At 44.9% G+C, this 12,587-nt stretch overlaps 1 protein-coding gene across 1 annotated transcript in view; it reads right to left on the bottom strand.

Annotated features, from left to right (window-relative positions):
- Positions 1 to 12,587, bottom strand: part of LOC135523642 (cytohesin-3-like) — a 52,655-nt gene that overhangs the window by 8,499 nt on the left and 31,569 nt on the right. The window contains exons 6-12 of the mRNA XM_064950450.1: positions 11,811 to 11,891; positions 11,507 to 11,619; positions 10,114 to 10,262; positions 9,928 to 10,039; positions 1,660 to 1,736; positions 669 to 740; positions 364 to 518 (exon numbers count right to left, since the gene is read on the bottom strand). Of these exons, the coding sequence (XP_064806522.1) occupies positions 364 to 518; positions 669 to 740; positions 1,660 to 1,736; positions 9,928 to 10,039; positions 10,114 to 10,262; positions 11,507 to 11,619; positions 11,811 to 11,891 (759 nt within the window). The remainder of the gene's footprint in view (positions 1 to 363; positions 519 to 668; positions 741 to 1,659; positions 1,737 to 9,927; positions 10,040 to 10,113; positions 10,263 to 11,506; positions 11,620 to 11,810; positions 11,892 to 12,587) is intronic.

The following is a 12,587-nucleotide window of genomic DNA, read 5'->3' as shown; positions in this document are numbered from 1 at the left end:
TTTGCTGCACTGAAAGTAAAGGGGCTGAATAATTTTGCACGCCCAATTTTTCAGTTTTTGATTTGTTAAAAAAGTTTGAAATATCCAATAAATGTCGTTCCACTTCATGATTGTGTCCCACTTGTTGTTGATTCTTCACAAAAAAATACAGTTTTATATCTTTATGTTTGAAGCCTGAAATGTGGCAAAAGGTCGCAAAGTTCAAGGGGGCCGAATACTTTCGCAAGGCACTGTATGTGACAAATAACATTTGATTTAATTTTGAATCATGGTGAGTTGCGAACCACTGGTGTCTCATAGCAGACTCTTGGTTGTGTTTACATAGAGGGCAAAAACCTTAGGTGGGTTACAGCGAAAACGTACTTGATGGATTTGATCCACTCCTCCTTCTCCTCTGTGGTGGGCGCTGAAATCCTGTACACTGTGTGGTTGCCCTCGACAACCCGGCCGTCAGCCTCAGTCTTACACGCCTTGATCAATGAACCCTTGTGATTGGGGTTGTAGAGCTCGAAACAGTTCTGATTGGACGACAGAGTTAGAGAGAGAGGGAGAGAAATAATTAGCTAGGGTGAATATTCAAGTGGAAAGTACACAGAGACTAGGTATCCAGTTCATTTCATTAGCCCATTCTCAGGCATTGTTTTCTTTCCATATTTTGGGGAACTTACAGGCTTCCTGGGCTCATCCACCTCTCTTATGCTAAGGTTCTCTAGAGGAATGATCCCACGAGGTTCCTTGTCCTGGAGACAACACAAAGAACACATTCAATACATGATTTAATATATAAACACACTGCATATAGTTATATGCCAATTGATTTATGCAGCTGCCCTTACATAAATTAATTTGTTGTGGCAAACCTCCTGCAAGTTTTGGCAAAAACTAAATAGTGTGCCACAACTGTTTACCAGAGGCCTGTTTTTTGGTAAGGGTCTTTCAAAAACTACAAGTATGTTTTATATACACATAAGGGTGTATAAATCAGTCATACTCAAGACAGGAACTAAGTAACTTCCTAACTGTACATGGTCTGTATCCTACACACATTACAACTGTACTATACTGTTATTGTTCACACTGAGGTCACACAGAGTGGTGTACCTAGGGGAGAAGTAACCCAATCCTACAGTGGATTTCTATTGTGTCTGGGAAGCTCTGCAGGATGGGAGTCTGGGGGTAGTCTGGAAGCTGAGGAGACCTTGAAGAACAGAGCAGAACAGCCCCCCTGTCGTCCACAGTCTTTCTCTTAATGAGAGAACACAGCAGGGATGGGATGCCCGGGGTCTGGACTGAGCTGGGGGCTCAGTGCTGGGGGGTGGGCTCTAAGCAGTGTGTATGGGTGTGCTGGTTTGTGCCTATGTGTGTCAGCGTGTGTAGGGTAATGGGGGAGGGGTCTGGGCTAGGCCAGATGTGCAGCAGACCGCCCAGATGTTTTCCATGCATCGTGTTAATTGCTGGACCGGGGTGCATTTAGGTCAAAGGGCCGGGCTGCATCTGCTACAGACTGGCTGTGGCTGACTGGCTACAAATGACATACAATAGCCACTCTCTCTGACTGCCTGCCTATGATTTCTCTCTCTCTCTCTCTCTCTCTCTCTCTCTCTCTCTCTCTCTCTCTCTCTCTCTCTCTCTCACTGACAAAACCTCACACTAACTTACCGTTGTGTATTCAAAATAGTACAGGCAGTTGTCAGTCAGAATGAACCACCGTCTCTTCCAGGTCTTCACTCTTCCACCTGTAGAGAAACATACCAGACATGTTGAGTAACAACATAGTAACATCATCACAGAGAGAGAGAAGAGCAAATGGCCAAGCCATGCGGAGAGGGAGTGTTGTAGGCTACACAGCCAATGAGATGACACTGCTAGTATTGCAGATAGAAATGTCATGTTTAGAGCTGACATGATTCCCTATATTCTGCATACGCAATACATTTCTATCTGAATGTTCTGTAATGTTACACCCGCCTGAATAGACCCCAGGGCTACGTGTGGATGCTACATTAATCACTTGGGCCTTTACAATACTATAGAAAAGCAACTACAAGGGTGTAAGATGGAGGCTGCTTAGTGTCAATGTTGAAGCAACCAGCTCAGCCTTTCTCTCAGACACATTTCAATGCAAACTGCAAAAGCAGTTATGCATATTTCCATTGAGACTCAATGTTGAGACAGACAGACTAGCCTATAGCCCAACCCTCAGCCCTTAGGAGGAGTACCCTACCCCTACCCTATCCTAGCCCTCCTACCCCCCAACCTACCCCCAAACCTTCCCTCCAACCCTACCCCTCCACGTGCCACATCTGGTTCTGATCAGCAGTCTGCCCATTAAGCTGATTCAATCAGTGATCCAATATTCCCCCCCCCTGCCTCCCCTCCCAGTCCCCAGAGGGCCCTATGCAGTGCGCGGTATTGCTTGTGAAAACAGTCAAAATGTGTGTTCAATTTGGGTGAGAATCCTAGAAACGCAGCCTTTCACGTGTGACGGCATTGCGTTGGCTCAGCCGGAGCTGGGGAGCATGGTTCATTGGTCAGGGATGGCTAGGCATGTGACAGTATACCCAACCCACTACATAATAAAGACATTTGCCTCTCAAATTAAGTGACACATCTTAATGTATTTAATTATTTTATGGATATAAAGTGAAAAGATACAGAGGGACAATTACTCATTCCGCATTTCTGTAAACTAACCAATGTAAACATGTTCAAGTGTTTGACATAATGAGTATACTTCAAGTACTAACAATTCAAAATGGGGATGTTGGGCCTATTTCTAGAAGCATTTATCAGTCTAAACTCAGCTGTTTTTCCATTGGCCGAATCGCTCTCTCTGTACCGTGAAGGCAGCCAAAGCCAGTCTGTCTGTCCAACCGACCAGGAAGTGTGAAGAACAGAACGAGTAACAAGATACAATTCTCAGACATTGCATTTTTTTCAAGAAGAATATCTCCTCACAATTTGGAGTTAAGGTTAACCCTTCTCTCCTTGAGTCAAGTCTCAATCAGTAGATAAATCCTGACATATACTTCTCTACAGTTGTACAGATAAGGATTATTTCATGCAAAATGATGCAAGCAGTCAATAATCCATGTAATTATAAGTAATGATAATACATTGTCCAACACTGAATGTACAAAACATTAAGAACATCTTCCTAATATTGAGTTCCAACCCCTTTTGCCCTCAGAACAGTCTGAATTTGTCGGGGCATGAAACTACAAGGTGTCAAAAGCTTTCCACATGGTTGCTGGCCCATGTTGACTCCAATGCTTCCCACAATTGTATCAAGTTGGTTGGATGTCCTTTGGGTGGTGGACCATTCTTGATACACACGGGAAACTGTTGAGCAGGAAAAACACAGCAGCGTTGCAGTTCTTGACACAAACCGGTCTGCCTGGCACCTACTACCATACCCTGCTCAAAGGCACTTAAACATTTTGTCTTGCCCACTCTCCCTCTGAATGCGACACATACATACAATCCATGTCTCAAGGCTTAAAAATCACTCTTTAACCTGTCTCCTACCTTTCATCCACATGGATTTAAGTGGATTATAGCTTTCACCTGGTCAGTCTGTAATGGAAAGAGCAGGTGTTCTTAATGTTTTGTCCACTCAGTATATTATTATATTATTATTATTATTATTAGTTTACTTATAGAGTGCTATAGAATCCTATAGTTTTATGTGGAATGCACTGTTTACATATTGTACAAACATACTGACATTCTAAAATAGGTATATGGGGGCCCCTGCAGTTCACTGTATGTTCCATGCAATACTCGAGGCACAGATGTCAGCCTGCCTGTCATATCATGTCAAAACCTGACATTGATTTATGTATTTATGCTGATATTCCACATAGAGGGGAGCTCTGCTAGACTCACAGCAGAGTACACCTACAGAGCTCTAACCTCAGTTAGGGAAGCTCAGTCGCTTCCATTTAACTACCTGACAGGCTGCTCTAATGACTCAGTTCACTACCTGACAGGCTGCTGTAATGACTCCTTTAACTACCTGACAGGCTGCTGTGATGACTCAGTTCACTACCTGACAGGCTGCTGTAACGACTCCTTTAACTACCTGACAGGCTGCTGTGATGACTCAGTTCACTACCTGACAGGCTGCTGTAATAACTCAGTTCACTACCTGACAGGCTGCTGTAATGACTCCTTTAACTACCTGACAGGCTGCTGTGATGACTCAGTTCACTACCTGACAGGCTGCTGTAATGACTAATTTCACTACCTGACAGGCTGCTGTAATGACTCCTTTAACTACCTGACAGGCTGCTGTGATGACTCAGTTTACTACCTGACAGGCTGCTGTAATAACTCAGTTCACTACCTGACAGGCTGCTGTAATGACTCCTTTAACTACCTGACAGGCTGCTGTGCTGACTCAGTTCACTACCTGACAGGCTGCTGTAATGACTCCTTTAACTACCTGACAGGCTGCTGTGCTGACTCAGTTCACTACCTGACAGGCTGCTGTGCTGACTCCTTTAACTACCTGACAGGCTGCTGTGCTGACTCAGTTCACTACCTGACAGGCTGCTGTGCTGACTCCTTTAACTACCTGACAGGCTGCTGTGCTGACTCAGTTCACTACCTGACAGGCTGCTGTAATGACTCCTTTAACTACCTGACAGGCTGCTGTGCTGACTCAGTTCACTACCTGACAGGCTGCTGTGCTGACTCCTTTAACTACCTGACAGGCTGCTGTGCTGACTCAGTTCACTACCTGACAGGCTGCTGTGCTGACTCCTTTAACTACCTGACAGGCTGCTGTGCTGACTCAGTTCACTACCTGACAGGCTGCTGTGCTGACTCAGTTCACTACCTGACAGGCTGCTGTAATGACTCCTTTAACTACCTGACAGGCTGCTGTGATGACTCAGTTCACTACCTGACAGGCTGCTGTAATGACTCATTTCACTACCTGACAGGCTGCTGTAATGACTCCTTTCACTACCTGACAGGCTGCTGTGCTGACTCAGTTCACTACCTGACAGGCTGCTGTAATGACTCATTTCACTACCTGACAGGCTGCTGTAATGACTCCTTTAACTACCTGACAGGCTGCTGTGATGACTCAGTTCACTACCTGACAGGCTGCTGTAATAACTCAGTTCACTACCTGACAGGCTGCTGTAATGACTACTTTAACTACCTGACAGGCTGCTGTGCTGACTCAGTTCACTACCTGACAGGCTGCTGTAATGACTCCTTTAACTACCTGACAGGCTGCTGTGCTGACTCAGTTCACTACCTGACAGGCTGCTGTAATGACTCATTTCACTACCTGACAGGCTGCTGTAATGACTCCTTTAACTACCTGACAGGCTGCTGTGCTGACTCAGTTCACTACCTGACAGGCTGCTGTAATAACTCAGTTCACGACCTGACAGGCTGCTGTAATGACTCCTTTAACTACCTGACAGGCTGCTGTAATGACTCCTTTAACTACCTGACAGGCTGCTGTGCTGACTCAGTTCACTACCTGACAGGCTGCTGTAATGACTCAGTTCACTACCTGACAGGCTGCTGTAATGACTCATTTCACTACCTGACAGGCTGCTGTGATGACTCAGTTCACTACCTGACAGGCTGCTGTAATGACTCATTTCACTACCTGACAGGCTGCTGTAATGACTCCTTTAACTACCTGACAGGCTGCTGTGCTGACTCAGTTCACTACCTGACAGGCTGCTGTAATGACTCCTTTAACTACCTGACAGGCTGCTGTGCTGACTCAGTTCACTACCTGACAGGCTACTGTAATGACTCATTTCACTACCTGACAGGCTGCTGTGATGACTCCTTTAACTACCTGACAGGCTGCTGTAATGACCCCTTTAACTACCCGACAGGCTGCTGTAATGACTCCTTTAACTACCTGACAGGCTGCTGTGCTGACTCAGTTCACTACCTGACAGGCTGCTGTAATGACTCATTTCACTACCTGACAGGCTGCTGTAATGACTCATTTAACTACCTGACAGGCTGCTGTAATGACTCATTTCACTACCTGACAGGCTGCTGTAATGACTCCTTTAACTACCTGACAGGCTGCTGTAATGACTCATTTCACTACCTGACAGGCTGCTGTAATGACTCATTTCACTACCTGACAGGCTGCTGTAATGACTCATTTCACTACCTGACAGGCTGCTGTAATGACTCCTTTAACTACCTGACAGGCTGCTGTAATGACTCATTTCACTACCTGGCAGGCTGCTGTAATGACTCCTTTAACTACCTGGCAGGCTGCTGTGCTGACTCAGTTCACTACCTGACAGGCTGCTGTAATGACTCATTTCACTACCTGACAGGCTGCTGTAATGACTCCTTTAACTACCTGACAGGCTGCTGTGCTGACTCAGTTCACTACCTGACAGGCTGCTGTGCTGACTCAGTTCACTACCTGACAGGCTGCTGTAATGACTAATCTAATTTCACTACCTGACAGGCTGCTGTAATGACTAATTTCACTACCTGACAGGCTGCTGTAATGACTCATTTCACTACCTGACAGGCTGCTGTAATGGCCTCTTTAACTACATCATAAAAAACACAGCTTCTCCATCAGGTAGCTCCATCAAAAGGGATGCTAAAATTACCATACGGACTTATTGCAACTCTGAGAGAGGAAAATTGGAACTAAAATGATCTGGCAAGCGCAGCTGGTGGGATGGAAAGAGAGGGGGCATGGAAATTGGATAGATAGAGGATGCATTCCATAGGGCACCCTATTCTCTATATACGGTGCATTCGGAAAGTAGTCAGACCCCTTCACTATTTCCACATTTTGTACGTTACAGACTTATTCTAAAATGGATTAAATCATTTTTACCCCATCAATCTGTAAATAATACCCCATAAAAACAAAGAAATTTTTTTTTTTTAGAAATTTTTGCTAATGTATTACAAATTTAAAAAAAACGGAAATATCACATTTACATAAGTATTCTTTGTTGAAGCACCTTTGGTAGCGATTACAGCCTCGAGTCTTCCTGGGTATGACGCTACAAGCTTGGCACACCTGGGCTTGACACACCCGGGCTCCCGAGTGGTGCAGCGGTCTGAGGCACTGCATCTCAGTGCTAGAGATGTCACTACAGACCCTGGTTCGATTTCAGGCTGTATCACAACCGGCCGTGATTGGGAGTCCTATAGGGCGGCGCACAATATGCCCAGCGTCGTCCGGGTTAGGGTTTGGCCGGGGTTTGCTAAATAAGAATTTGTTCTTGACTGACTTGCCTAGTTAAAGAAATAAATAATAAATCATATTTGGGGAGTTTCTCCCATTCTTCTCTGCAGATACTCTCAAGCTCTGTCAGGTTGGATGGGAAGTGTCGCTGCACAGTTATTTTCAAGTCTCTCCAGAGATGTTTGATCGGGTTCAAGTCTGGGTTCTGGCTGGGCTACTCATGGAGATTCAGAGACTTGTCCCGAAGCCACTCCTACATTGTCTTGGCTGTGTTCTTAGGGTCGTTGTCCTGTTGGAAGGTGAACCTTCACCCCAATGTGAGAACCTGCTCCAGAGCGCTCAGGACTTCATCAAGGATCTCTCTGTACTTTGCTCCGTTCATCTTTCCCTCGATCCTGACTAGTCTGCCAGTCCCTGCCGCTAAAAAACATCCCCACAGCATGATGCCGCCACCACCACCGTGCTTCACTGTAGGGATGGTGCCAAGTTTCCTCCAGAAGTGACGCTTGGCATTCAGGCCAAAGAGTTCAATCTTGGTTTCATCAGACCAGAGAATCTTGTTTCTTGTTGTCTGTGTCCATTTGATGCCTTTTAGCAAACTCCAAGCGGGCTGTCATGCGCCTTTTACTGAGGAGGGGCTTCTATCTGGCCACTCTACCATAAAGGCCTGATTGGTGCAGTTCTGCTGTGATAGTTGGCCTTCCACAGAGGAATGCTGGACCTCTGTCAGAGTGACCATCTGGTTCTTGGTCACCTCCCTGACCAAGGCCCTTCTCCCCCGATTGCTCAGTTTTGCCAGGTGGCCAGCTCTTGGAAGAGTATTGGTGGTTCCAAACTTCTCCCATGAAGAATGATGGAGGCCACTGTGTTCTTGGGGACTTTCAATGCTGCAGAATTGTTTTACTACCCTTCCCCAAATCTGTGCATGGACACAATCCTGTCTTGGAGCTCTAAGACAATTCCTTCGACCTCACGGCTTGGTTTTTGTTATGACATGTACTGTCAACTGTGGGACCTAATATAGACAGGTGTGTGCCTTTCCAAATCATGTCCAATCAATTTAATTTACCACAGGTGGACTCCAATCAAGATGTAGAAACATCAAGGATAATCAATGGAAACAGGATACCCCTGAGCTCAATTTCGAGTCTCACAGCAGAGGGTCTGAATACTTATGTAAATAAGGTATTCACGTTTTTCTCTTTTAATAAATTGTCTTTGTCATTATGGGGTATTGTGTGTAGACTGATGAAGCCAAAACAATTATTTAATACATTTTAGAATAAGGCTGTAATGTAACAAAATGTGGAAAAAGTCAAGGGGTCTGAATACTTTCCGAATGCACTATAGTGCAATACACAGGCCCTGATCAAAAGTAGTGCACTATATAGGGAATAGGGTTCCATTTGACATGCAACCAGATAGGAGGAAGTAGGAAGCAGCAGGAGGTGTTTCAGGCCTGGAGGGCAGCAGGAGGTGTTTCAGGCCTGGAGGGCAGCAGCAGCAGGAGGTGTTTCACAGCATGAGGTGTTTCAGGCCTGGAGGGCAGCAGCAGGAGGTGTTTCACAGCAGGAGGTGTTTCAGGCCTGGAGGGCAGCAGCAGCAGGATGGAGGAACTCAGAACACCACAGGATCAGCACATACTGTAGCTAGCATACAGAACACATTCTCATAGTGCAAACCCATGACCTAAATAAAGGAAATGCACCCCTTCCTAGGGCCAGGAGTTTTTCCTGATCACGCTGGGTCCCTATTTTTAAACTCTAGCTACAAGCCAATAATAACTGGTCCTCAGTTTTTCCTGGTCAGGTAGCGAGGGCCGTAAAACTCCTGGCCGTACACCGTTCCCCAAAAGTGAAATAGCATGTTATCATGGTTAACATAAATGGGAGCTGTGTGAGACAGATGTTGGCCAGTCAGAGGAGGAATGTGATGGGTGGATCCTCATACAAGATCAAAGAGATCACACAACCCATTTTGGATAACCCCATCACCCCTGTCAACCATAAGTCACAGATCCACACACATCTCTGCAACAAACAAGCTAATAGATGACCACTAACCAGCCAGCAGCTAATACATCTGTTGACTTGGAAGATAAGAGCTAAATGTTGTTAGCATGGGACCTCAGGATGAGGTAAAGCAGAGGGGTGGGAGGCAGGGAGGGAGGGTAGGAGTAGAAGCTGTCCTAAACCATAGATCTAGTATCAGTTTACCGCCACCCTCAATCCTAACCATAACCATTCATGGGGATGGGGAAAATCTGACCCTGTATCAGTGGTTAGGGGTAACTTCTACTGGGATTTAAGGGGAGTACCTACCTCCTAGCGCAGAGTAAGAAGAAACAGCCAGTCAAAGAACAGAAAGGTGACAGGTCAAAGGGTGTGAGGGAAAACAAGAGGGCACATTTAAAAGACTACCTAATTCAACAGAGACAACAATGACGCAGTAAGGACATAAAAGGAACGACAGAGCAAGGAGCAGCTGAATCACACAGACCATGCTTGGAGAGAGAGTGGGGGAAACAGAAGAAGAACGAGACAGTAGTGCAGAAACACAATATGAGACGAAAGAGTTGCTTCGCCAAGTTCGCAACATTTCTCGCATCGCTAACATTTCCACCTGCCCTAAACGTGGCGAATACAGATATAGTATATTTGTATGTATGTTGGTGAACCAAGTACCAAGATGTGGATTCTTTGGTCGTCACTCACCTAGTTTCAGTAACCATCCCTCTCTGTCGGGGTTGAAGAACGTGTGTGTCAGATCATTGCCATCGTCTTCTGGGATTTTGAAGGGTTCATTTTTGATGCTATCAAATAAATTCTGCAAAACAGAATACAAAAAGGTTGAGTAATGGAGGAAACGTTTCCTCTCCACGCACACTATCTCTGTCTTACTCTGAGTAGTTCCTCTGGCAGGTCTCCTCCCTCGTTGATACCTCTGTTCATGGAGATGAATCTCTCTACAGGGGGCTTGTCTCTGACGTTGGGGTTGTGCAGACTGGTGTTCAACATGATGATGGCAAACGACAGCACATAACATGTGTCTGCAGGAGGGAGAGAAGTAATGAATATTTAGTACTGATTCGCACCTCAACACACACACCTCTGCCTTTCACTGAGGTTAACCAGGGATACGAGACACTAGAGTCAATTCATGTGTTTGGGGAAGACTGGTGTTCTCAATATATCGATCATATCTGAATATTGATCTAGAAGCAATAAACAACTTCTTCTTTTCTTTTCCTCTGCTCTCCTGCATCCATGACACTCCTGCACTACATTTTGGGATTAACGGAACCTAAAACCCAGAGTCTGTAGAAAGTAGACATGCCATTGTACTGGTGGTATATTAATTCCCTGCTGACACATACCAGCCCATGTCTGTACATAAATAATTATTCTCTGTTTCCCTCTGACGCACTCCTGTCTGTCTGTCTGTCTGTCTGTCTGTCTGTCTGTCTGCCTATCCGTCCGTCCGTCCAGAGCTACGGAGTGCATTGTCTGTCTCTACCACAGAGGCCCCTACTGAGTGTGTTAGGAGTTCTGGTACAGTACTGTTGTTCTGCCCTGGTTTACTCAGAGCAGAGATCCCACTGGGCACACACTGGTTGAATCAACGTTGTTTCCACGTCATTTCAATGAAATGACGTTGAACCAATGCGGAATAGACACTGAATTGACTTCTGTGCCAAGTGGGATGTGTCTTGTGTGAAGAGAGCACAGATTCACTGCACAGTCCCTAGAGCCATGACAGGCATAGAAAAGGAACTATAAAGTATGTATTACCTATTGTGGAAATACTATCCTTACTGTAGCTCTTTTTTGTAAATAATTCTGGATTGTGTGGGAATAAGAAGTTGTCTCATCCGTTCCTACTGTATTTCATCCACCTAAGAGATGCTTACATGGCCAGATGTTTTGGTGGCTAAACTACTTGTTGTTGATTCTACATGTGAACTTTTGACCCAGGACAGATGGCAACGGCAAAGGTCTCCAATCAAGATCAGGAAGTATTCATTAGTGATATTTGAATTACTTCCGTATAAGGAGAATGCAAGGCTGAGGGTGACCTAGACCCACAGTGGCAACTCATAGGAACTAATCTAAAACAGTGAATGGACATTCACTATCACTAAATTCCAAATGGCACACTATTCCCTATACAGTGCACTACTTTTGACCAGAGCCCCTATGGGGCTTACCAATAGTGAATGTCAAGTTTCAATGTAGCAGCGTTTTGACCCCTGTGGGTCTAGACAGACTTAATGTTGAATGTTGAGGATCTGACCTGTTGACTGGAAAACCCCCGGATTACAGCTGCAGTACCGCGAGGCAAACGCCTCCATCATCCGGTCAATCTTCTGAGCCTCACCAGGAAGACGGAAACTCCACAGGAACTGCCTGCAACAGACAGAGAGCAGAAACATTCAGACACTTCATCGAACACAGATGAACACAATTAACTTTCATCATCAGTATTGAGTGTATACCATATAGAGTCTATTTTTATATAGAAACGTCTCCACCTGTCCCTTATAAAAGCAGTTTTGTTTAGTTTGTTTCCTGTTAGATGATGGAAACATGCAGCTCACCTTAAGGCCTGGACGAGGTTGAGGTCAGCAAACTCATGGAGCTCTACGAACGCCTGCAGCACCTTGAGGTTAAACTCATCTCTGGGGACACAAAGACAGGTATTCCAATCAGGAAGTGTTTTTTTTCTCAAGGCATTTTTCCAAAGCAAAGAGTGGTAATATTGTCAAGGGAATATCCAAAACATTTCCTGGAGAAGAGATTGAATAGTTCCACACACGCAGGTTGAGCCCAGAAGGGAAAAACAATATTTCCACTGCAAATGATTTATTTTGCCCAAGCAAATGCCTTTTTCTTTGAATTCCAGAAAATGTTCTTCCTTCATTGATATACAAAACAACTCTGCAAGAGTCTGGAAGCAATCTTAACAGCTGGCCTATTGAAATGGATACCAATACCTTGAGGTGCTGAGCTATTGAAGCTTGACATGGTCAAGGATGCATTTGATTGGTGAAAAACAAGCCAACAGAATCCACACAGTCTTTTGTGAGAGAGATTTGTTGAAGACAGTCAACATCACCTTTGAAGCATAGTGGCCTGTGGTCCTCTGAGGTGGTTCATTTAACATCCAATTTAATGTTCCTGAGCCAGAAAACTCATTGTATTATGTATCGCTCATAAACTTCAGAAGGAAACCAAACTCAGGAAATGTTTCTGTAACAATGTTTTCCAAGTAAATAAGAGTTGCTATGTGTACAGAGAGAAATACCTGAGAAAGAAGCTGATAAAAAAAACAGCTTTATTACTAATGCATGTCTGAATCTCACTTAAAACAATGA

Source organism: Oncorhynchus masou, chromosome 31 (genome assembly GCF_036934945.1).
Source record: "Oncorhynchus masou masou isolate Uvic2021 chromosome 31, UVic_Omas_1.1, whole genome shotgun sequence".
In the NCBI taxonomy this organism is placed as follows: Eukaryota; Metazoa; Chordata; class Actinopteri; order Salmoniformes; family Salmonidae; genus Oncorhynchus; species Oncorhynchus masou.
This window is presented reverse-complemented; position numbering and strand designations above follow the sequence as displayed.